The sequence below is a fragment of the Solea senegalensis genome, linkage group LG19 (genome assembly GCF_019176455.1).
Source record: "Solea senegalensis isolate Sse05_10M linkage group LG19, IFAPA_SoseM_1, whole genome shotgun sequence".
In the NCBI taxonomy this organism is placed as follows: domain Eukaryota; kingdom Metazoa; phylum Chordata; class Actinopteri; order Pleuronectiformes; family Soleidae; genus Solea; species Solea senegalensis.
In genome coordinates, this window is record NC_058038.1 from 10,025,882 (window position 1) to 10,052,875 (window position 26,994).

The window sequence follows — 26,994 nt, forward strand, 5'->3', positions numbered from 1 at the left end:
TTTTTTTTTGTTACGTTCACTGGGGCTGTGTGCGAATGTCTTGGTTCTCTCGACTTTTTGTCTGTCATCTGTGAATTTAATTTGTCAACATCTTCAGCGCCAAGAAGTGATGATCTTCTGTGGTGTTTTAGCACGGCAGACACTGTTGACAATCATGAATTTTAATTTATTGTGATGCAGTTGCACCAGAAAATGTTCAGTTGCAGTCTTTGTATTTTCTTTATAAAAGGAGTTTAGCTTAGCCATGTCAACTTAAATAGTGTAAAAACGGTTCAGCTCTTCACCAAAGATAGAGATATAACTGTTCTCTTTGGATTCTTTGTTGTTCTTTCTTTACCTTGGGTTTTAGTCCTTTGTGTCTGGTTTTCTGTTCTTTGTTTCCTGTTTTATTTTGTAGTTTTTGTTCCTTGTGTGTACCTTGTCAAGTTATACTTCCTGTTCCGTCTCCCCTCCTGATTGTCTGCCCCGCCCTAATGTGATTCACCTGTGTTTGATTATCCCTGTTGCCGGAAAGATGATACTTCAATAATTTGTGAAATCGGAACTACGAAGTGCGTTACGTTCGAGTGCTTTTGCTTTTTGGATAAAACAATTTTTGAATTGTTAATTCACCTGCTAGAGCATTAACATTTTGTACATAATCGAAATCACGGCGCGAGGGGGCGTTCATGTGGATTTTGCACGTCGGGAACTCGTATATACCATATGCTGATAGCACATGAAAGCAGCATTGGTCTTTGTGCTCCCAAGTGTTGGTTTGTTTGTTTCAGTTCACTGTGTTCAGTTTTGTCCTGTTGCTCAGTTGTTTTCGTGTGTTTCTGCTCCTTGTGTTAAAAGCTTTTCTTTATTCCTTCTTCTGCTCTTTTGGTCTTTTTTGTTTTGTTCACCTTTTTGTGGTCTGGATTTATTCATTATTTCGTAACCTGCATTTGGGTCCTTCACTTTTTTGAAACTTAACACATTTTCGTTTCAATCAGACGTCCTACTTTGCAAAGCACGCTTTTAACAGCTCCGACTTTCAAAGAAACCCCCCAGAAACATCTTTTATTTTTTTACACTGTAATTGCTATCATTGTTTAAATATTCTGAGCAGAATTGAAGTTACCATTGGTAACTTTAATCCAAACCTGGATTGATTGGACATGGAATTGGATTTTTACCTGCACCTTAAAAACATTAAATTGCCAATAAATATTGGCCCAGTGTCAGGTGAGGGCAATTTAAAAGAAAATAATGGAAACAGTTCTGCACAAACGAAAATGTTAAGTCAGTCTTGTGTCACATCATGGAGGCAGCAGCGCTTCACGTACGCAAGTTACATGAAAAACAATTTGTCACTACACACAATTATCCTGAGACACACTGTAGGAGTATGAGTCAGACTTTCTCAATATTTCTGCTTCTATTTTTTGGAGTTAAATGCTGACAGAACATGTAAAGAGTAGGACACTGTTTTCACATATAAGGTTATTTACTGTTTTCCAATATGATAAACGGATAGTAATTTGTAGTCATTTACGCAATGATCAGTCACAGCATTTAATTTTGTCGCTATAATTTTTCAAGGACAGTGTAACTAAATTTAGTGTAACTAAATCTGTAAAATAATTTTCAGTTCCAAATTGGTATGGGAATTGGTATCTGAAATGACTGGATTGGATATCAGATAAAAATGTAAAAAAAATCCTATATGTATGTGTATATATATATATATATATATATCACATGCTTCGCTATGCACAGACTGTACAAATGTAGATAAAAAGTAGATAAAAAGTGTTGCTAAGTTCATAAGTGGTCTAACATGACTATCGGACTAATATCTGTATTGGTCGAAACTAAAGTTTGTGACACTGGTAAAAAAGTGGTTTCGTCTCATCCATAGTTCCGAAATTAATTAACTAATTTGCAGTGTATAAAAGACATAATACATATCCAAGATGCCTTATATTTACATTAAATACCATCAATACATCTATAGTATAAACATTATTAAGTCTACATATGTGTATACATTTCGCTTCTGAAGGCAATTTATTGTAAATACACACTGCCTTAGACTTTCATTATGGAAGTGGTGAGTTTTAAATTTGGACAGGATTGAGCATAGCTGTCGGCAGATAATTGGGAGGGATTTCAGAGCCTGGTTTTGTGTTTATCCTCGAGCAGAGGACATTAGCATTCAACAAGAGGCCAGACCTTCTGAGAGCCTCTTGGAAAAAAGTTTAAGAGCACTCTTTTAAAACTGGCTCACGAGCACAAAGAGAGAAAGACGGAGAGGTGTGGAGACGATAAGGTCAGCGAGGAGATAGAATGTCATCGGACCAGAATCTGGGCATCGTTATCCGATCAAAATGTGCCCTTTTATTACCTTTTGATCTGAACAATGTTTGTCTCTTCTTCAACGTAATGTGACAAAGTTAGTGGCTCATTTGCAAGTCAAGGCAAAGACAAACTGATATCTCAGCCGAAACACTTACTGTGCTTAATTCAGTGTGAAATTGTATCCATGTGGACACACACACACACACACACACACACACACACACACACACACAAGTCCGTGCTTGTGTGCGTACACATAAGTGCCTGAGTGAATTCATTGTTCCCAATTAGCAGCAAACAGAGCTAACACTTCACTTTCATTTGTAACTTGATAGCAGAATTGGTCGCAACATGTGCAAGCGCCGTCCTAATTTGTCCTCCATTAATGTTCTAAAACCACTACATGGAAACAGTTCCTTCATCAGTTCAGCGTATGAATGGATGACAAAAAAACACAAAAAACATTGCTGTGTGTGTCTCTCTGTTCTCCTCCATTAGCCCGGAGTGTTCAAGCGAAACTTCAGCTCGCCGATGCTCGTCAATGACCAACTGGCTGTCGTCAAGGAAGTTCAGCCAAGCCAAGGTGAGGATACTTAGAGTGCCCATGTGTGTCTGCGAGTGTGTACGAGCGAATGCATTTGGGATTTTTTTTTTTGTGCTTTTGTTTCGTCTCTGTCGCTCTTGTCTAGCCTTTTGGTTTATTTTTAGACTTTTGTGTGCTTGTGTGTGTGCCGTAATAAAACCCGAACTGTCTCCGTCTCGCCTGACACCCCGAGGAGCGTGAAGTGGAAAAAAGAGAATGAGGAAGAACAAATTCAGCTTCTCTGCGAGGCTGATGGACGGTCTGCACCCTGAAAGTATGTGAATAAATATTTATAAAGTTCTAATGTTTATGTTTTCTTTATATCCTTGTTTATGACTTGCACTGTACAGTCAGACCAATGGAAGGTAGTAATTCACTGGCTGGCGCTACAGCATATTTAAGGCTCGGTAAACACTGAAATGCTACCTATTTGCTGATCGGTCATAAACAAGACACCACATTGCTGAAATGTCCTTGTCATTTATTGTTTCTTCTCATATGACCCTGCTACTAAAACACAGTCCAATCAGTCTTAGTGTATCTGAATTTGTTCTTCCTCTGACTGGAAGCTTGTTTTTTGGCCTCACCCCACCTCACCTACACAGATCATCATCGTGTGAAGGTGACGCAGTCCTTCACCTCACATAACTGTGTATAATACTGTGATGCCTCGCTGAATCAGGGTTAGCACCTCGGGCTGTGACTTCCTTGTACTACCCATGAATCAGGATGCAATTAACCTACAGCTCTGTCATCACCTCGAGCTCAGCACCACGGTGCCTGGGACTCAGCCAGGGCCAGCTGAGTCTGCAGCCTGCCAAACTCACAGTCACACACTGCAACGTGTCCTCGTTACTAGGTTAGAAAATAATACAGAGCTCCTATTTTATGTAAGTTCAATGTCAGGTGGCAAAGGTTATTCTAAGGTATAAGGTAGGTAGGATGGATGGATGGATGAACGAGACAGACAGGTATGAAGGAAGGGTGGAGTTAGGTTGGATGGGGTAGGTAGGTAGGATGGATGGGATGGGTGGGATAGGTAGGTAGGTATAGGTTGGTAGATAGGATGGATGGAATAGACAGACATACACATAGGTAGGAAGGAAAGATGGAAGTAGGATGGATGGATGGATGGGATAGGTAGGTAGGTTGGTAGGTAGGTAGGATGGATGGGATGGGTGGATAGGATAGACAGACACGTAGGAAGGAAGGATGGAGGGATGGATGGGGTAGGTAGGTAGGTAGGATGGTTAAATAACAGAAACAGACAGCAAAAATCTAAATAACATGTAGACAATTGTAATTAAAACACCAGACAAGCTTATATATATATTATATATATAATCAAATGTTGAATTTATAATGTGATAAATATAACCTAATGTATTATTATCAAATATTGTTCACTTTAGGTCAGTTTGGGTCAGTTTTCAAAAGTTACACACTGTAGCGTTAAAAGATAGCAAAGTGTGAAGCGATATTTGGCACACGCACACAAATGAATTCCTCTATTTAGCTAAGAAGGGATTAGGTACAATATTAAAAGGTTAAAAATCAGAACACACCTTAATTCACTGCATCAAAGGAGGCTCTAATCACACATGGGGGGGCAATGGTTAACAGAGGTTTATAATATATGAAGCCTATCACCCATAAAACTCCTTTCTCTAACAAACAAAGCTGAAGGTCAGCGTGTGTGTAAAGAAAAATAATTATATCCACAGCACAGCCTCGATTACTCTCTTGCCTTGCTCTTTGCACAAATGTAATCGCTACAGTCAATTTAAAGAAGAAATGAGCTGTGTCGCCACTAAATACTGTTTGCATAAAACACTTCTCAGTGGAGAATTTTCCCTTTTTGGCCAGCATGAGCTTCGAGGCAATGACGTCAACGTGAAACTGCAAGTTGTTATGATTTCCTCCTCCTAGACACAAACACAAACATCTGCCCGTGCAGAGAAATCGTTCTGAACTCCTTTCAGGGTGCATTGACTTGGATGGACAGGGAAAGGAAAAAAAAAAGAAAAAAAAGGGCAGCAGAAAATCTCATTCCTGCCAGCACCGAGCACTTTCCATCTACACGAAATGTACCAGTGAAGGCTTTGTGAAGGATTTCCATATTTTAAGTCTCATCTCTCATTCCCTTTCGACTCGGCGAGATCTCCAGATACAGAATATTGCAGCTATTAAAACCTCGACACATCACTTGCCAATCACTGCAGCGTGTGAGTGTGTTAATTGACCGGGATTTCTTGATGTCTCCTTAACTTCTGGCTGCTGTCCTTGCATCCAAAGTGGGTCACTTTGGTCCTGGACTCGCGTAGTTACTACAGTTATATTTAGACCGTCTGGTCCCTGCAGATTGGCACGAGCACAATAATCACGATGAGAGATTTTACAGCCGTGTTAGTCTTATGCATATGTGTGTGTGTGTCTGTGTGTGTGTGGTTTCAGAGGCCGTGCGGACGCGTGTCGACCCTGTGTATGCCGCCTTGCGTTACGGGACATCTTTGGGACAGATGAGCCGCTCCAGTTTGTCAGAGTCACCGACATGCAGCCTGGTATGACATCATGAGAGTTGGACACAGTGTGATTAAGAGACACAAAGTTTTTTGCAGCACAAATCAACTCACTGGTGAAGTATTGATACGACAGATAGTCTAAGTAAGCGTCACTCGGTGTGTTTGGGTGTCCGCGCACTGCACTTGCACGTATGCACGTGTCACTTTGACACTTGGCGGTGGGCGTGTCCAACTGGAATCAGCTTGCGAGAGTCAACAGAGCAGTCGGTGTCATGGCAACGTGTAGCAAGGGTTATTAATGTTGCTAATGTAATGATGATGATGATGTGGTGTCTGACAGAACAAGCGAAAACAATTTCTCCAGCAAGAGAGAAAAAAACCGAGAGAGTTTGGCTTAAAGTATGTTAAAATTAATGATATCCTACCTTTAAGAATGTTTGTGTCCACGTGGCTCTTCAGCTCTCTTCTTTCTCTCACATGAACACCTCCTATTAAGAGCTCAAGGTGTCAAGGCACGCTTTAATATTTGGTGCGTCACAGCCGATGTCCACGTCAAATGTGCGATAAAAAATCCTCCACACACTTGTGTTTGAAGTCTGGGAAGCCATTGCCGACACTTAAATGAATGAAGAAGTACACATTTGGAATCCTGTCCATCTTTGGATCCACATACTCATGCTGTGAACTACATAAAATCCCAAATGTTGCTTTATTTAGGCAACAAAATGTCAACAGTTTTCTTTTTGTAGATTTCAGAAAAGCATTATTTTACATACGGTATATAGTATATGTTTTTATCTGAATTTCCATGGGTCAAACAGGTTATGTGGCTCCAGATTAATTTTATTTGGGTGGCAAGGGGACAAATGTGGCTCTTTTCATCCTAAAGGTTGCAGACATACTGTATATGGATGTTTTTGACAGAACTTATACTCCCAATAAAAGGTGGGAATATCAGTCATTTTCATTAGACAGCTAATTAAATATAATAAAATGAATCTTGTGCGTTCTGCTTCTGTCGGTAACTGGTTGCCTGGCAACCCATGCCGCTTACATTTGACAGGTGTCATTACAGTAGACCACACTACACCACTAATTTGTTGAATTTTGTAATTGCTTTGAATACAAATCTTATAAGCCCTTTAAATGTACTAGGCAAAGGCCTCACTTTACAGAGACTGCCTTCTTGAGCTGACATGTCTTTTCAGCAGCCTGAATGGACCTGCATTTGTCATTCTGTAGTGGAAGATAATGATGAAAACGAGGGGAGAATGACTCAGCCCACGTAAATGGCATGCATAAACCACTAACATCAAAGCAGAGAGAGTTGTGAAGGAGTGTTTTTATTCTTTCTGATACTTGATGGCCACTGTATTGTTCCCTGGCACACTTGGGAAAGGGACCGGAGACAGGAAGAGTCCTGCGTCTCACTACTTACTACACACTGGACCTATAACACGGGCCCATTCACAGTGAATGTGCAGCTTTTCAGTGAAAGCGTAGACCGCGTACGTGTGAGTGCAGTGTCAGAAGCGTGCTCTGGTGCACCTTCGCCCTCGCGCGTCAGTGATTCTAGTGTTTTCATGACCGACCTAAAGCTGCTGTCAGTGAAGTACTTCGGTTAAAACCTGTGTTACTTTATTTCTCTTTATTCTGACAGCCGTCACTGATCTCGAGAGTTTGCTCACTGACGTGAATCTCACAGCACTTTGTCCATTTACATGTTGGAAGTGTTTGTCAGTCAACAGGTGTCACCTTAATCAAATGCATTCATGACAGGATGCAGGGAGGAGAGAGTGGGCCATCAGAACCCTAAACTTGTGGAGAAATTGTTATTGTTAGGTGCAAAAACACATGTTGACCACCCCTCCTTTTTAGTATTTCAGTATTTTATTACCTTGTGTTTATATATCAGTGCTGATTTTCAGAAGATTAACTTCAAATTGTATTCGCCGACAGCAACTTTAAACCAAGGTGTTTTAATGGTGTTATGAGTTACGTTCCCTCGTTGAAATGATGAATAATGATGTTTAAACTTGTAGTTGAACCCGTGGGTAAATCTCCCTGAACCAACAGTATGCAGAGCAGGAAGGGTTTTACTCCTTCTCTGACAACCTGTTGTTGATTTTTTACTTTGTTTACTTTTTTTTTTTCCCTCTGCTTTGATAAGGATGAGGGAGGTGAGGAGAGGCAGCAGAGACAGTGCAGCATGGAGGAAGAGATAACTCAGGAGACAGGGGGTAAACACTGCCGTGTGTCTGTGTCTCCACCTGTGTGCCTATGCATATCTGCCCCGTGCCCGTGCTTATGTGTGTGTCCGTGAATATGTTGCGCGTCTGTCTGCGTGTGAGAGATTTACTGTGCCTTCTCGTGGAAATAAAATGACACGCATGTGCGAGTGCTAAGAAGATTTCTCACCACCTCCAGATGCAGCCGTCCCTGTCACCGAAATGGAGAAGGAGGAGGACGAGAGCGGCGGCCAGGCTCAGACTCCTGCAGAGGAGAAGGTAGTACCCGCTCTGTGCACACTGTCACATTTCGTTGTCTTTCCTCCTCGAGCATGTACTTCTGTCTCACTGCCTCCGCCTCCCTGTGTCCAGGTGCCCAAGCGCATTGAAGTTCACTCCATCCACACCTATGTAGCACTCTACAGGTTTTTGCCTCAGGAACAGAACGACCTGGAACTACAGTGAGTCAACGCCAAACAAACCGCCAACGTGAAAGCGTTTTCTTATCCATGTGTGTTGTTTTGTTTGTTTTCTCTCTATTGTGCACGTGCTCTTTGTCTGTATTTCCGTCCTTCCCCGTGTTTTGCCCGGGCTGTTGTTCCTGCAGGATATAAATGTCCCCAGCATCTGCAGAGGAGGGTGTCGGGGTGCCCTTAAGGATGCCTAATTATAAACCCATAGCTCGTCACTTGTCCCCCACCACATAAAGCTAGTGACTGAGCTGCATTCCCAGCAGGGGAGAGGATAAAAGACACTGAACAACTGAGAGATGAAAGAGAGGACAGGCATGAGAGGAGACGGCACGGAACTGAAGATTACCGTAGGCAGGGAGGAGGAAGCAGACACAGAAAGCAAAGTGTGAAGAAACCTCTACAACACGTGAAGAAAAGAGGGCCAGAGCAGTCAAAAATGAGGCAGGGCATGTGTGTGTGATAAGGGACAGCTTTCATCAAGGTAGATCCACTGATTTATTAACATGTGTTAACAGCCATCTGTGCCGCTAACTGTGACTGCATAATACAGTGTGTATGAGCCACTGACAGCATAATGTGTGTCTGTCTAAAACGTGACGTATCACAGTTTGACCAGTGTGGACTGCAAAGCATAAAACTCTACAATATTAATAAGGCAGAGGCCAGAATGTGTCCAAAAATCATTGTAATTCACTCGACATGTTTCCGTCCTCCCATTACCTATGCTACTTATCCTTTGAAAGAGCTGGAGCCATTATCAGCCCAGCGCATGGTCAACTTACAGACACCATTCACACTCTTGTGCACACCTATGAGAGACTTTCGAGAGTGCAAAATGTCTGTGAACGCTTGAAACGTTTGACCGTTTCAAGTCCTTTCAAGCCTCAAGTCGTCATTGGCTGACTTCATTTACTTCATTTACACGAGAGCAAGCTCGGGGGAATCCGCAAAAAGTCCTGTATGATTTGGCCTAATCCACGCGGAACCAACATTTTGGAAGCCCTAAAATGCTCTTTTTATATTTTATTATTTTTCCATTCATATGCATACTACCAATCTCCCAAAAATATAAAAGAAACACGGTGTAATGTACTCGTCCGCTTGCATTCGCTCTTGGAGTTAATTTGGTCTTTTAACTTTTTTTTCTTTCCTTCCCCCGCTTTAGAATGACTTACCTGACAAAATAAAGCTCGCAGATGCAAGGAATTCTTCTAAATTATGTCTTATATTCCATTTGTGCAGGCTTTTTAATTTGATGTTGTCCCTTGATCTTTTGCTTTCATTACATTTTATTCATTTTGTTATTTATTTATTTATTGCTCTTACTCGGGTGTTATGTGATGTTGTCTTCTTTTATCTCTCATTTGCTTTTAGTTTTTTTAGTGACGTTCAGTGTTTTTGAAACATGTGGCTTTGTCGTTGTGTGTCTCTTGTTTCTGTCACTGAGTATCCTGCATTTGCTGTCAAAGTACTTAACGTAGTAAGTAACGTGTGTGTTAAAAAGGTGGTATATCAGATTATTTATCATTAATAATCATGTTTCTATCTCATATGCCAAATTCAACTGGCAAAAACAACAACAAAAAGTTCTGAAAATAAGGACTCAAGTCCGACTCCTGGACAGCAGAGACCTAAAAAGACATGCGTTTGTGTAATTCAGGTTAAGAGTCTTTACATTACAGCATTTAATTGGACTCCTGGGACAATCTTTAGTGAGCAGAGTAATTAAGAAAAATATATATATATGGGTCGTATCCTAGTTGGGAAGTTTTTGTAACTATATGGAAACTGTGTGCGGATGCAACATACAGAAGTGCAATTGGGGCAGCATCTTCTCACTGTATATCTAGGACAGTGGGTAGAGAGTGCGTGTGTGTACTTGTATTTGTTACCAAAATTAGGAACTCTTTCGGCACAAGTACTAACCTTGTCAGGACCTGTAGTCATCAAAACCTGGTCCTAGTGAGGCACTTGAACTTAATTTCGGAGGAACTGGTTCATGTCAGCGGTCAACGCTTTGTTTAATCTGTCCAAATGAATGCAGGTCAACATTCGAGATTCCTTTATTTGTCACATGAGATTGTGCAAGGTACACTGTCTGTGAAATTAAGTGTGCGACACGCCTCTATTGTGCCATAAACAAGTAAAAAAATCTAATGAGGTAGATTAGAATTTAATGAAATCTGTAATACTAAATAGAATTGTACACAAGTGTAGTGGAATGTGTGTAGAAAGTCAGTGCAGTGTCCTCAGAAGAAAGGCTGCACAAACCTGTGTGTGTGTACTCATTTTGTTACCTCTCTGGGACCTTTTTCTGTCACAAACACAGACTTTTTATTTATTGGTTAAAGACAGGACTGAGATGTGACATGCAGAAGTTCAACCTTAGTGTTAGGTGTATACCGGTTGTGGTTAAAGTTGGTGATAAGGTTTTGCTTAAGCTGTCTCATGGAATGGATTCAGATGCAGAGTCCTAACAAGAATAGCTCTATGTGTGTGTGTGTGTGTGTGTTGGTTGCAGCATGATTAGCATGCAGGCCAGGTTGGCGACAGCTCAGGTGCAGCTTTCATTATGGCAGAAAGCACCACAGAGTCATACATCATGTAGACCTCATGACTTTGCTATCAGCTGCCCCGGTCTTGTCTGCAGAGACTCATCCCCGGTTGAACCTCTCCACACCTTTTGTGACTGTGGCCACTACCACTTGAGTCACATCATGTCATCTTTTTTTTTTTCCTGCTCACTCTCCCCTGAAACTCTCCTCCCTCCTCTCCAGCTCAATCACGTCCCTTCTGTCCTGTTTTTCATCCTCTCTCTCTCTTGTCTTATCTCCTTCAGTCCCGGTGATCGGGTTCAGGTCACGGACGACTCGAACGAGGAGTGGTGGAAGGTGGGTGTAATACACGTTTTTGCAAGCATCGGTGTGTTATTATAACTGTGTATTCAAATGTACAGATCTTCATGATGGCGCATTTGTTCATTCACATCTTTGTCATCTTTGCCTTTAATTCACAACACCTGCTCCATATTCGCCCGTGACAAACATGAAAGCAGCCACAGACCGAAATAGAACACAATTTCCCCAGAAAATTAACTAAAAGAGTTTAACATAATGATCCTGACTAGTCTCGCAACCTCAAAGAGGTTTTTAATGAGTCTTCAGTGAGCGTCACTTACTCCCAGTGGAAATAAACGTGCATCTGTGTGAGTGTGTGTCACGCACAAATGTAATGAAGATGCACTCGTACGGATGTGCAGAGTCGGCCTACCTTCTAACAGTGGTCCAGTGTTTGTAGCCTAAAGTGAACCAGCAGTCATTTTACCATTAATCAAATGTACTGGCGTCCCAAGGAAGCTTTAAATTATGTATAGTTTGGGAATCGCTTCAATAAACACATCAACACCTGAGGCGCGGGGTGATGAATAATGAAATATGGCTGCATAATGATGTTTGCTCAAGCTCCATTATTTCACCACAAATATGGGCATAAACTGACGGCTGAAATTTCCCTTTGAAGCACATTTTTACTTTTGAAATAAAACCTTTCACGGCCATTTTGACGGGTCACTGACTCGTAATAGTCGTCCCTGCACCGTGTATGAGGAGTGTATAACTTAATGATAGGCAGCCGCTCAAACTGCCAAGAGTCAGACCCAGCAATTTCAAGAGTAATTCTGATATGAGGTCAGGGAGAAAAAAGGACTTCTAATGTCAGCAGAAATCTGCTTTCAATGTGTGAGTGTTTGCTAAAGTTACTGTAAATGTCATGTATGCGAGTTTACTCAGCCACCAAAGAGACACTCACAAAGAGAAGAGGTTAATTCATCACTGCGTTTACAAGATGAGGCTTTAACAAAGCCACAGTGACAAGACCACTGACTGTATATGAAAATTAACACAGTTTTTATGTTTGAAATGTGAAGCCCAGGAAGTATAGGACAGAAGTACTGTAGAAGTTAGCCACCAGGGGGCAAAAATAAGTCAGTTTGAGGAGAAGTCTATGGGAAAATGAGCCTACTGTACTTTTCACTTGATTTATAACGTCAGTAAAGAGTTAAGTCGCTAGTTTCTGATTGTGTCTGGTTCCCTCTTTCAGGAGATTCTGTCGTTGGCCAAAATGGTGCCCTTGATTGATGTTTCTGCAGAGTATAGGGCTGCTCGATTAATTATTAATTAATAATCACGATTATTTGGGTAGAAACGGAAAGCACGATTATGTCAAATGATCACTCATTGACTTGAACTTGAAAAATATGGAATTTATTTCACTTAAATGATTGTATATTGTATATATCTTTACTCATGCTGCGTGTTTAACCCAGGGATTCCACTGAATGTTCTATTTTTGCGGGATGACAAGCAGGACAGGAAGTTATTACTTCATCTCACGGAGTGGGAGTAAAGTATTGTTTTTAGTGGCTCTGTTTGTCTGTGTTTTCCGAACTTGCCAATATGACCAACAGAGGCCGACAGAGGCTTGTTACGTGAACGGATCAACTCTGATTGCCTTTGATTACCCTCACTAATTGCACATGATAGACAGCTTGTTAACAATTACATCTCTATAGTCTGTTGAAGGACACCATATAGTTCCCTACACACTTGGAAAAGGTAGATGTGAGCGGCGTAGTCCTCTGTTTCTTAGCATCTGCAGTCTCACCATTGGACCTTTATCTGACACTAAAACTAGTCAATTTCTTGTTTGTTTTCAAAACAGTTATTAGTTATATTCCTATGTGACAAAAAGTGCTGTTTCCCTCGTTGCTGCTCACACTGGATGAAAATGATTTATAAAAAAAAAACAACTAACATTTGTCATTAAGCTTCCATCCTCTACAGTCTTGTTAAAACAAACGAACTAGATCATTTCGAGTAGATCTCCGCTCATTACTGCACTGTGCGCCCTGCGTTTTTCCAGGGAAAGAGCGGCGACAGAGTCGGTTTCTTCCCCGCCAATTTTGTGCAGCGGGTCCGGCCGGGAGAGAGAGTGTGGCGTGTCATCCAGAACGTTCCCTGCAGTCGAGAACGAGGACATATGGCCGTCAGGGAATCTCAGGTACAAGAACGTCTGCCGTTCTGTTTCAGTGATTATGCTGCTGTTTTAATAGAACTGCTAATAATCCTTCACATTTGCACATTTAAGGTAATGATTAGTGTGTCTCGTCACATCACATTCTCTGCCAGATTTAATATGCTTGCTGGCATTGCCCTCAGTATCTACCAATGTTCTTGAAAATTAATGAATGTGCCTCCTCCCGTCAGATCTGTGTGGGGAAGCAAGAAGATGGCGAGGTGTTTCTGAAGCTGAGCAGTGGGAAGAAGAGGGGACTGGTCCCAGCTGACTCCATAGAGGAGATCTGAGCCTCATCCCTGCCTTTCATCATCCACTTCCTCTAGAGACCCATTTTCAAACTATCGGCCACCACCACCCCACCCCCTCGCTTCGCCTCGCCTTGTCTCGGCAAGACAACAGCCACAGTTTAACTGATTTAAGCCAAACATAGACACAGGACTGGACTTCTGCAAAGATCAGGAGCCGCAGCCCCCAGTCAACACTGGTTTTTAGATTTGATGTTTTGTTGTTAGTTATGCAGAAGATCGGACCTTATTACTGCACTGTATCTGTAGTCCTGCTGTAGAGGAATCTTTTCAAGTGCAGAAAGCAGAGACCATAATTTGCTGGTCCTCATCTACTCATTTTTGGAGGAGGCTGTGCTTTGTCATGAGAACACAACGGTTCCGTCAGTGTCCTTTTCATGTTTCTGCCCACTCCGTATGCCTCATCCCTGCGTTCACGTGTCAGTATCTGTGGCCTGGACGCTGAGATCAGCTTCATGCAAACTGGTCACAATACTGGCCAAGGACAATGACTGCCAGCCAGAGAACGATTGTTTTTTTTGCCCCCTGTTCGTGACAGACGAGCAGAATTAGATGGAAGGATCTTCTGAAGAACCGCACTTGCCAACTTCTGAGCACAGAAATAAGGCGATTTTCAAGGGAAAGTTAGAAGATGTGAGGATCCTATTTTCAGAGGAAATCAAAACTTTTATCCTAACTTTTCAAGTGTAAAGCTTCAATGAATATGTGGTGCAAAAAAATGCGTTACTGCCTTGAACATTTTTGACTCCCATGTCCCATAGAAAGGAAGTTATTACACAATTAATTTTAGCTTTTCACTTCTAAAATTGAGAGAAATTTAAACTTCTGGGATTTTTTTAAATATGTACCTTTCCTTATCTTTTAGGGTTTGGCATTTTCTTGGCTTGTTTTCAACAAAGTTGAAAGGGAGAGGAGATGAGACTTTCTTCGAGGGCGGTCCTCCCTTTTTTTGCCGAATGATTGTGACCACCGAGAAAACACTGTCGACGTCCCTCCAACTGCAGCATTTACCAGTAGCAGGAGCTTTTTTCCCATTTACACATAAAGGAGGCTTCTGCAGAGAGCAGCAGTAAAGTGTTGTACAGCATTCTAACATGTTCACAGGAGTTCAAACAGCAGGGAAATAAAACTGAAGCCTGTCTGCCAGGAGAGAAAAAAACTAAACAATAACACAATGGGTGGCTCTCTGACCACGACAAGGAGTACAAGTTTCCTTGGCAGCTTAGAGGAGAAAATGTGAAAAATAAAAAGAGGAGGGGTGCAGTGAGAGCAACGAGAGGAGCAACTCAAGCGCAGTTATGAGTCAGTGTGTGTGTGTGTGCAGGTAGTGTTGTACCCGTGGGTTCACGAGTCATCATTGATCAAATGTCAGCCTGTCAGCTCCATCTTATGCTCCACGTTTGGCCTCTCTGTTATTGATGTGACTGGTCCATTTTTGACATGAAGCGAAGCGAAGGCATTTTGTTTTTCACGCATGAAGGAACGTGTGTGGCAGTTTTAGTGTGGTGATTCATACGTGCATTATTTATTTTTATTTAACAAATGTCATTCCCTGGGAGGAGAAGTACTCACTTCTGCTTGTGGAAGATGGCAAAAATATTTGGGAAGTCGTTAAATAATTGAACTTGTATTTCTGCTTTTAGAGGAAATTGTGGAGCTGAAATGATTCCACTTAGGTCAAAATTTGACTTTGCTTGTGTACAAATGAGATTTTCTCCTTGTAATAAAGACGGCAGTTTATTTTTGTGTCATCCGAATACTTTGCCCTTCTGCTAAGGTGATTCTTCCTAGCGACTGCTGTCTCATTCTTGCAATTTCACTCCACCATCAGACAACCTCCCTCGGATGCTTTGTCTACAGTGGCATTAACATCTTCAGTGCAAAACTGGATTCATACGTTTATCCATGTACTAGTTTTTACACATTTGTTATCTCGCGTTCCACCTAGTTTTTATGTAAAACCACACATTGCACCGCTGAGGTCTCAAAATGTCTGTGTTTGTACGTTTCCTGAGCCTAGAGTCATTGGTCGGCCACATACCTCAATAAAAGATCTTTACAAAACGCTCCCAGTCCTTTTTGATGTATGCATACGGTCACATGGTCAGCACAAATGCAACTGGTCACGTTGGTGTTGTTCTACAGCTGAAGTCAGACTGTGTTCACAGATAGCAGGGAGCTCCTTAATAACCCACAATTTAATGGCAAGAATCGGTGTCGGCGGCCTTGCATAATACACCACCCTCCGTCCACACACACACACGACTGTGCACAAAATGATACTCAAATCACAGCCACAATATAAATAGCATGTAATGGCAGTGCTGGAGGGAGAAAGCCAGGGCTTTTATGTAATCATACACAGCTACATAAAAAAAGAGAGAGAGACATTTTTAACCAAAAAAATATCAAATGAAAAACACCAAACACTCAGTTATGTATAGTAAAAAATTTACATTAACTTCTTAAATCGAGGCACATGGTGGTACAGAGGCACATGGTGGTACATGGCGGTTCAGAGCCCACGTCGACCAAGGGTCTTTCTGTGCGGACGTTGCATGTTCTCCCCATGTGAACATGCAGTGTCTCCGAGTCCCAGGACTTCCTCGCACTGTCAAAAAATATGCAGATTAGGTTAATTGGACACAAATTGACCTTAAGTGTAAGAGTGAATGTTATTTGTGTTGAAATGGTGACCTATACTTGGCCTTTTGCCCTTTTTCAGCTGGGATTGGCTCCAGCCCCCCCGTGTGACCCTCATTTGGAGGATAATGCAGTAAGAAATGAATGAATGAAGGAATGAATGTTATTCCCTCACTCAGGTTGCAGATAATATCTGATGGCATCTGTCAGTGTTGCACTAAATGCAGGTGTTGCTGCTGACACATAATGATGAAATATGCTAGGTCAGGTATTTAGTAAGCATAATACCTTAAGGTTCTGCTGAGCCTTGCTTTGGTTTGGTACTCTTAAAGAAAAAAGCTTGATTTTCAGTGCAGTACCTACCTTGGTATTTGTGTTCTGTTCGGCCTGGTGTGGGCTCTTGTTCTGGTTCGCAGTTGGTCCAGTTGGTGATGAATAAGATAAAGCAAGTGGTTCTGAGGCAGCAAGAACTGATCAGTATGTGAATGTGGGTGCATCGTTTCCCAAAGTCTCACTTCCTGCTAGAATGTGTTACATAGCTGATAAGACCCAGTTGGAGCAGATGCAAGTAAATGACAACAGCGATACGCAACCTTTGGCTAGAAATGCTCTCTTACACTCGTGCTGCTGAATCTCACTGATGTTTTTACAATGAATGAAAGACAGAAACTTATCTTTATACATCGTCCACCTAATAAAGTGGCAGAGGTGACATCCAGTGTGGTCTTCCAGCCCATCTTCTTGAAGGTTTGATGTGGTGTGCATTCAGAGATGGTCTTCTGCCCACCTTGGTTGTGATAAGTGGTTATTAGGCTGTCACTGTTGCCAGTCTGGCCGTTCTCCTCTGACCCCTAACATCAACAAGGTACTTTTGCTCAGACAACTGCTGCTCATTAGATATTTTCTCTACTTTGGTCCATGAGATGTCTGTGTGCGAAAAAAATACTCAGGTTCAGAGTCAGTTAAATCTCCTTTCTTATTCGTTGTGATACTCGGTTTGAACCTCCTCATATTATCCTCGTGGCTTAGTGCTTGAGCTGTTGCCATGTGTTTGGCTCAATCACTATTTGCATTAACAAGCAGTGGAACAGATGTATGATGTATGTTTGTTGTACTGTATGGTGTATTTCTGACAGGAAAACAACAGCCGGCTTCTTGATCTTCGGTTTGGATGATGAGGCGGTTGAGTTTCACCGTCAACAGTGGCTGCTTCGTACCTCTATTAACACTTGACAGCGCTGCCCATCTGCTGTGAGTCAGAGCACGACAAGTCCTTTCAAGCTGAGACTTTGCCAGCGCTGGAGAGCGTCGTTGAACACTCCCATCTTCCCCCTTTTCTCTCTTCTAATCACATTTCATTTTTTTTCCTGCCTCTGACATTGTTGTAGACCTTCACACTGTCTCTCTTAATATTCCAGCTCTCTTTCTGTCTGTCCCTGCCTGCCTACGACTTCCTGTCGAGGTCTTCATACCGATGTCTCCGACTTGTACGAGATAGAAGCAAGGGAGTGACTGTCTATTCCCTTTTCTTCTCTTCTCCAGCTCCTGTTTTGACATCGCTGGAGATTAAAGCTGTGCTTAGAAGGTTCTGTTTACACTCATCTTACCTGATTGGATTATAGAGAAATACCTGAGGACGTGGAGAAGCTGCTGAAAGTGAAATGGCCTATTAATGATGCTTCATTTCTGTGGGCTGCTCTGACTCAGCTTGGCCATAATGCAGACTTTCTAAGGCAGTAAATTGATGTGCAATTAAGGTCTGGTGTAAATGTGGTCATTTCACAAATCAGTACCCAACGTCATGATTTGCGAGTCTGCACAGACCCCACGGGGCTTTGCTTGTGTTCCTGTGTTATATATTAAATGTCCACTTGCATTTTTCAGAACATCCCCAGCGAGTTACATCTCATGGCCTTTCAGAGGTCCCTCTGAGCAAGTGTCACCACTAACTGCCTCTGTGCCTCCTGTGCTGGGCCAGGTGAACAAAGAGCTGTAATATCAATACAGAGAGACAGAGAGAATGAGAGAAGTAAAGAGAGCATGGAGCTGCTGTACTGGACGTCGTGTTCCTCGTCTTTTATCTGCGCTGCATTTTGCAGCGGATTGCAAATGGAGTGTGCTTTGTTGTGGATGAGAATCTCTTTGACAGCTGTGAGTGAGGAGCGCAATATCCTCTAGTGTGAGCAGCTTAGTTAAAGTTTCATTCTGCTACTCAAATTTAATCGTATTTACGACATGTAAAATATTTGTAGTGTTTGTAGCATTAACTGAAAACTAAATCTCAGTCAGCGTATTTCAGAACTCCTGGGTTTGGAGTTTCGGGAACTGGATGTAAACATGTCATAAAGTCGTTATCGCACATGATTCACTTTCAGTCCACATAGTGCAGGACTGTGTTGCACAGACTCAAGATTCTCTGGCTGATCCCATCTATAGTTCAAAGAACTTTACCGCTCACTGAAAACTGGGTCATTGTGTTCAGTCTAATCTGACCAATTTTACAACTTTCCTGGAACTTACAGTCAATTCCGTGTGGCTCTACCAAAAATAAAAACAACCATTTTTGATCATTACAATGCTACAACTGTGTTTTGGGAGCATGTTTTTGAAAGTGGGTTCCAAAGTGGGAAAATATCTTTGTTTGTTCGTGTGTACAACAACACGCTACGCTGTGTTTGGAGTTTGTTTGATCAATTCGCTTTAGGATAACTCTTATTTTCTCTGCTGCACGCACTGGCTGGATTCATTCTGTTCTCTGTTTTTGTATTTTGCTTTCTTTCTTCAAATAATACTGGAAACAGAAACACAAACCTAAATGCCAATTAAACAAAAAGACAAATACACCTGTCACTTTATTAGATGCACCTGTTCTATTAAATCTATTAATCGGCCAGTCACATGGCTGCTTGTATAATATGTGGAATATCGTCTCTGAATGCTTGACATGTCAAACCTTAAAGCAGCAGAAGAGCACAGCGGGTGCCACTTCGGCCACTTTATTATGTGTGCCTTAGGTGTAAGTAATGAAGTAGCCAGTGAGCGTAAACTGCATTTACCAGTTCCCTTGTAAATCCTGTGCAAAACATCATTTAATCCTGCTGAGCTCACACTCTCCACACACGCCAACCAAAGTGCACGCACACACACACACACACGTATGCATGCACACAAACGTTTTTTATATCTTAGTGTGGACACATCATTGACATTATGCATTCCTGAGTCCCTTACCCTTTTAACCCAATTCTAGCCCTATCCCTAAAACTAGGTCTTAACCCTTTAAAGAGCCCTTAAAGTTGTGGGGGTCCGACAAAACGTCCCCACAAAGATAGGTTTTAATGTTTTTTTTTTTGGAGCTCACAGAGATGTAAATACAAGTACACACACCCGCCTCCTGTTTCTCGTTATAAATATCTGCAATTTTCACACTTTCTGTATCTAGAGGCGGAAGGCAGGCGATTATTGAAGCAAAACAAATAATGACAAAAGCAGCTGTCAGGGGGAATCCAATTGCAAAAATAGAGCTGATTAAATGTTCTGTCGCTCTAAGAAAAGCAGGTAATCATGGGTTGGTAAAATACGCACGGGCACACACACACACACGCGTACGGCATACGCACGCGGGATTCGGCCTGTCGCTGACAGAGGCTTACGGAAACATAAAGCGCTAGTTCTTCAGCAGCTGCGAATACAACATACCATTACTGTTTCAACTTCACCCACTCAGGAAGAAATGCGGTGCAATAATCCAGGCACTGAAATAAACATACAATAAGGGCAGACAGAGAAATAGAGACAAAAAGCCATTTATATTGCTGTCACATCTACATGGTTTATAGATGCAGCGGCGGCGGGGGTTGAAGTTATTGTCTTACTGTTGTTTTTCATCCCTCCTCGGTTTTCTCTCGGCCTTCACACGAAAGGAAAGCAACATGTCATCGAGCGGGGACAGATGTCAACTGTGGACATACTTGATAAATCAAACAAAGACGAATCAAAGACACATGAGGACAATCTCAAGGCTGAGGTGTATCCTTGTCAGAAACAAAGTGCATTCATTATATGAGGCCACAAATGACATGATTTCTCTGTCTCTCCAAGAACAGGGGAGTGGACTTCAGGGGATTAGGGAGTGCTGTGACAAAACACCGGAGACACATAAACTAAATTTTGGGTGGGGGAAGGTTGGACGAGTGGTCAACTTGGCTTTGAAAAGGAATAAACATCATGATTCATATGTTCGGTGCAGTGTTTGCTCTGGTACTCGCGGTGTTTACAAATGAGCATACAGCACGTTGAGCCTCTGCTATCTCAAAAAGGGAATTTGAAATGTAGCAGCTCGACAGCTAAAGGATAAGGACACAGCCGTCTCCTGTTTATTCTGCGTAGACGTTTCTGGCAAGATGCTCGCACACACACTGCAGCCTCAGAGGTTAAACGTCACTGTTTGTTTCTACTCCAAGCGAGACTGAAGGATTAAAAAGCAATACAAGTTTCAATGAGAGACGGGATTAGTTATATTATGTTAAATTAAGCTATTTTAAATGCACATTATAACATTTCTGCAACAAGGAGCCTCGTGCAGAGCAGCGTGGCATCATGGGAATTATTGTTATGCCACCAAAGCTCTTAAGCTGTACGGGAGGAGATTTTGTGGCATGAATGTGCAGCAAAGGCAAATGAGTGGTGACGAAAACAAACAATACAAGGAGACAACACTCTGACCAAAAGGCAGGGTTGGAGATCCTGGAATAACAGTTAGAGTAGGCTCCAAGCCCCTTTCTTCAGACTCCCCTCCGAAGCTACACCTCCAGAGCTCAAGAATAGAACACTGATTCATGAGCACTGCACAGCATCACTAAATTTCAGTACATTTTTTTGGATACCACCATGGCATCACTTTCTGTCACCACCGCTCAAACACAGCACCGATGTTCACTCTGGTCTTGGATCGCTGTGCATCAGCCTTTTTCTTGGCAGTAGCTTTCCCCCAAAAAATGTATTTATTTTGCGACCAACACCTGTTGCTGCAACTATCTCGTTGGATTTAGCAAGCTAGCATAAGCTCTGGTGCTGTCTTCTGAGCATGTGCGATTAGTGCAGGAAGATGGATAGATGGTGTTTTTACAGGGCTGCCAGTTCCACAGCTGACTGGCATTTATAATTTTTGTGTCAATGCATTAATTAATTGGTTAGAATTGGAGTGTGAAGAGGAGTTTAAGCAATACAGCAACAAATGCTCCAGAAAATGATCTCCCAACCTACCTTTAAGTGCAATATGATTTAAATAGCCTAGAACACAGCGCATATAGGCTGCTTTTTTCCCATTACTATGTTTAAATGCACAGTATATACAGAGGCCATGTGCAATATTGAGTGTCTTAGATTGTCTCAGATAAATATACACTGTATATGTATATGTATATGTATATATACATATACAACTTTATAAATACACCTGGCCAAAAAGTACTCAAAATGTTTAAAATCCAATTTGAACTTGTGAAATTTGGAAATACACTGCCTGGCCCAAAAAAAGTCGCCACCTAGATTTAACTAAGCAAATAGGTAAGTGGTTGCTGCAGTTGGTCAGGTCTAGGTTCAGCAACATTATATGCCCAAAGAATGAGGTCAGCTGACTACCTGAATATAATGAATCACCAGATTATTCAATCTTTTTTTTTTTCTTCCCTGATGACATGGGCATATTCCAAGATGACAATGCTAGGATTCATCAGGCTCAAATTGTGAAAGAGTGGTTCAGGGAGCATGAGACATCATTGTCACACATGGATTGGCCACCCACCACAGAGTCCAGACCTTAACCCCATTGAGAATCTTTGGGATGTGCTGGAGAAGGCTTTGCTCAGTGGCCCGACTCTCTCATCATCAATACAAGATCTTGGTGAAAAATGAATGCAACACTGGACACTGAACACTGAAATATTGTGACAGTGCAGTAGCTTATGGAAACAATGCCACAGTGAATGATTGCCGTAATCAAAGCTAAAGGCGGTCCATCGATGTGACCCTTTTTTTTAGGTGGCGACTTTTTTTTTGGCAGTGTATGTCACAGGTCAAAGTTCACTTGGCTTGTTTTTATGAAGAAAATGAAAGAAAAAACAGTAAATGGTGGGATTTCTGCATAATTATATAATTATTGCTACTCTATATCACTACTTTGTGTAGTCTTCCCATGGCAATTTACAGAGGGTGCACCTGCGGCACAGATCTGTGCCACGTGAGCACCAAGGGTTAAACGTTCAGAGCACTTACTGTACAACACTTTCTTGCCCAGCTTGTGTGTATAATAATGCAATCCTGCCTGAGGACAGAAAGACAGACAGACAGACAGACCGGTGGCTGGGAGGTCAGTGAGTGTATGAACCAGCGAAGAATCAGAGGTTGTCACTGATTCGATGATTGGACGTGACTCACAGGTGAGCGGGAATAGACTGACAGAGGAGCTGACAGCTTCATCGTCCCACTGTGGAGGAATAATATCAGGAGACGTTGGCGTGACTGATGCCGAAATCATATTCAGTAACGATGACTGATGCTTCAAACAGGTACTGACTCATCAGTCACTTCTTCAGCTCGGCGCGGCACATGCGGCGTGCTCTGCCCCTCATCAGTGCTGATTAGTAGTAAACTAACACGGACGGCGCACTACTGTGTGTCAGTGATTGCCCTACATTTGTTTAACACATTCTCCTTTTAATTAAAGGCATTCGTGACCTTGCATCTTCTCACACTCACACATGTAAACACACACGCACATAAAGGTTTTGCATAACTGTTCTTCTTACAAAGTGTTATCCATGACCTTAACCATAACCAGTTAATGCCTAACCTTATACACAACCACTTCCTCACATATAAGGTTCTGCCTCATTCGGACCAGGTTTTGGTCTCCATGAGGACTACAGGTCCTGGCAAGGTTAGTATTTGTACCAGAAAATGTCCTAAAGATGTAACAAACAACACACACACATAGAGTATGACGTGCTTCATTAATGAAACATGAGTTTCTCCCAGCGCTCACGTTCTTGCTGCTCTTCATTTTCTTTCCAAGAGTTTGCAGCCAGAGGCATCGCTGGTGGTGAAGCTGCTGCAGCGCACACACACACGCACACACATACACACACAAATAAACTGTTATAGTGAACGCTTGCGTCATCCTCTTTGCGACACAGCTGACCTTTACTTTGGTCAGCAGATGAAATTAAACTGTGAGAGGGTTGGTGGTGAAGAAAATGAAGCACCACTCAGCTCTCAGAGTCTCATTCTTTCTCACATTCACAAAAAAAAAATCAATATCAAGTTACAGTATCACCTGAGCTTATAGCTCACACTGTATACAACCAATCATCAGGGTGGAACAACTGAGGTTTAGAAAATGTGAGTAAATTGATCACACAGCAAAACGTGCCCCAGCCCATGTTTGCTTTCAGGTGATTGCACAAACATAAGAGAAAACAGGTGCAGCAGCATAGACAGTATATGTACACATCCAGTCAAACTTTCCCGCATTGTTGGAAGGCATTTGACACAGAATGAGCAAAGCCAAACACCAGGAAATTAAGTGTATAATGTTGGATTTCAACCTGCAAACAATGTCTCCAAGGTTGCCGTGATGGTATACATCAATGACGCCTCAGTCAAAGCAAGTGCAGTTCTGCATCTCCTCCATTGGCACTATGTAACTTCTGGCTTTGGTTCCATGTCACAAAAAGACCCCCAACATTCTACTTTCATGTCTTTACACAATAGGGTATATCGCAGCCACCACACTTGGCAGGAGTTCCGTCCTGCTCCCTATGTGGGGTGGCTAGTAACTTACAAAACAACACATTGACAAAACCTTTATACAGTAAGTGATCACAAGACACTCGTACAACTTCCCAATGCACTCAGTGTCCAACTAATTCGAAGTTTGCCACTGAAGGGGAAATAATGACACTATTAACAGAGAGAAGAGGAAAAAACTACAGGGTATACAAGGAGGGAAAAAAGTCATTACCATTAATAGCAGCAACAGTAGCAGCATTTAGGTTCTCACTCATTAGCAGCTTTGATTAATGTGTATAATGGACAGAAACTTTGTGCTGGTGATTGTGAAGATGTAAAAACAAGATAGCTGTCACTTCCCCCTGATTGCCACATTTTTAATTACTGGTGTAGTTTGACTTACACTCATGGGAAGCCAGGCTTTGATTGATTAGGCGGCAAATGCAGTGAAAATAAAGAACTGTGGACAAAGATGGATGTTGTCATGTGGATGTCAGTGAAAGGAAGTCTAATCAACCCTAAATTGTTGTGTGTGTGGTAATCAGGGCTCATCTCAAGGAACACAGATTTTAAAAAAACTAACTCACATCTAATCCACGCAAAATGACTCTGAGGGTCTGCCAGAATAAATCATGTCAGTGCCTCATTTTGAGAGACTTTTTGCGTTCATGGTTGCATTATGCAAATCCTTGTCACACCGAAGGAACAATATGGGTTTTCTTAACCTGCGACATCAATCTTTTGTCAACCTATGGGCATGTGACTCATTGCAATTCTGCCTCATTTGTTTAATCTGCCGCTGCAGAGCTACCTGCAGCATAATGCCGCACATAATCTGCACCATGCCGAGACACAGAGTGATCCGTTAACACAAAAGAGATAAATAACTCGCTGTTACTGTCTGTGCCTGAGACAGAGAACGACGGTCACCTCGCTGTGCCCTCTTCGTAGATTCCTGTCTGCGTAGTTTTTCATGACGACAGGACGTGGGGACGACGATGATTATAAATTAGAAAAGCAGACAAAAGAAGCACTGGGGGAATTTTTTGCCATGAGAATGATCCCTGCAGAGGACAGAGAGAGACCATGGAAACAGTGTTGATGTACGAGATATGATTTAATAATCGAGGAAAGACTTGAAAAACACAATGTCAAAGGAGTCTTAGAACAAATGCTGTAAATATAAGCCTTTGGGGATGACTTTGTACGTCCTGGCCTATACTGCAGCCATATTTTCTATGGATAACCAATTTTTACGGTAGCATGAATTAATAGGCAAATAAAACTATACTTCTCCCCTCTTTGTGTCTGACTGAACGTCTCCCTGCTGCCTTTTGTTTTATCGCTGATTTATGTGTCTTGGTTTTAAAGCACTGTTTAATATGACAAGCAAGTATGTGTGTGTGTGTGTGTTTATAAGACTGTTCAGACATTCAGAAAGACATGGACAATCACTTGGAGAAAAAGATAAATGAGCTTGAGAGATGGTGTAATGAACCAAAGGTCAGTGACGAGTACCACAGTGGTCATACGGTTAATTCCAAAGACTTAAAGACTCATGTTCATCTCTTGACCGGCGAAAGCTGCTGTCATTAACCCTTAGGATGCAGAGCGATGAGGCAGCTTTTTCCATTTCTATATTAAAACGAATAACATAGGGTATAAGAATGTGCAAGAGTGTCTAATATTCTTTTCTTTAGCACAATCTATGGGCAATCCGATGGATGAAATAATTGGTTTTTCCATTTTCACCAACTATCTAAACACTTCTGAGCAAAAATTATTTGGAAATATGTCACAGTTGAAAGTTTAAGAACGGTCTATTTTGTGACTTCTGCACAATTATCACTACTCCCAGCAAAAAAATATGCAATATATATAAATGAATCGTAACTTTGACAACAACATAACAACATGAAAAAAGACATTTTGTAAAGCCTCAATATCTAACTTATGAACCCACACCCCCAGGATGTCCATGTAAAGAGTTATTCTCTCAGCAATTTACCTAAGTTTAAAGAGTAATGCAACAGGTTATATGGATCTAATAAGGTGTTATATACGTATATAAGGTGTTATGCTTTATCCTCCACCTAAGGGTCACAGTGGTGCTGTGCAAATCTCAGCTGACTTAGGGCAAAAGGCGGAGTATACCTTGGACAGGTTGCCAGTCCATCACAGGAGACAAAATACCATCCAGTCTACCAAAAGTATCAATGGCTCAGTGCAGACATTTAGGATCCCCAGCGGATCGATCAAACAGACTTTATTGATTTTCTCTCACCATGACATGAGCTTTACATGTGGTTGGTGTCAGCACCTCGACTAAATCTGGTGAAGACGTTCATCCTCTCTCCAGAACAAAACTGTGACTTAAACTTAATCCAAATTTAACGTTTGTTGATTGAATACTTTGTTTAATAATCAAACAAACTCCTAACTAATGTCAATCATATCAGTATGTGCTGTAATAAAACAATAACCACAGCAAAAACAAATTAAAACAGTGGAAAAACTTCTGGAATGGCCGTAGATTTAAGATGGAAATGTGTTACCCACTGACTTCAGTATCCAGACCAGAAAGTTAAAGCATTACAACATACAATAACTTTTACATCCAATCTGACCTTATTGTTTCATGGCCATGCACTTGTTTAAGCTTCATTGCACACACACATTTTGCTCCTGTGCTGCAGACAGAAGAGCTGGGCATGTTTGCAGAAGAGTGTGCAGACGACTTCCACGTCTCAGGGTTATTTGCTTGATCCAATCATTTTAGCAAGCATGTATTTCTGTTCCTGCTACAATTCAATTCACCCTCTTCAAACAGGGCCATGGGAAAATGGAGAAAAGGGAGGGGAAAAGAGGTTTTGGGTCATCTATTCTGGAGGAAGCAGCTAAATCAGGGCATGACGACTGTATAGTTAACCTACTTCATTTTTATTTTGTGAAGCAGTATTTTTTTTCCCTCCATCTGTGAATTAGACTGGAAAAGAAATCTTTTCTACTGCAATGAGAAAACTCTCAAAGAGAAGCTGGAGTTTTTAT

The 26,994-nt window shown here is 41.8% G+C and overlaps 1 protein-coding gene across 2 annotated transcripts in view; it reads left to right on the forward strand.

Annotated features, from left to right (window-relative positions):
- Positions 1-15,576, forward strand: part of LOC122785643 (SH3 and cysteine-rich domain-containing protein 2-like) — a 29,826-nt gene extending 14,250 nt beyond the window's left edge. The window contains exons 4-11 of one of the 2 annotated variants that reach the window (XM_044051536.1): positions 2,824-2,908; positions 5,363-5,469; positions 7,601-7,670; positions 7,858-7,937; positions 8,031-8,119; positions 10,971-11,022; positions 13,052-13,189; positions 13,396-15,576. In XM_044051536.1, coding sequence (XP_043907471.1) covers positions 2,824-2,908; positions 5,363-5,469; positions 7,601-7,670; positions 7,858-7,937; positions 8,031-8,119; positions 10,971-11,022; positions 13,052-13,189; positions 13,396-13,494 — 720 coding nt within the window. In that variant the 3' untranslated portion in view covers positions 13,495-15,576. The remainder of the gene's footprint in view (positions 1-2,823; positions 2,909-5,362; positions 5,470-7,600; positions 7,671-7,857; positions 7,938-8,030; positions 8,120-10,970; positions 11,023-13,051; positions 13,190-13,395) is intronic. The other variant, XM_044051537.1, reaches the window with a different exon arrangement.
- The last annotated feature ends 11,418 nt before the right edge of the window (positions 15,577-26,994 follow it).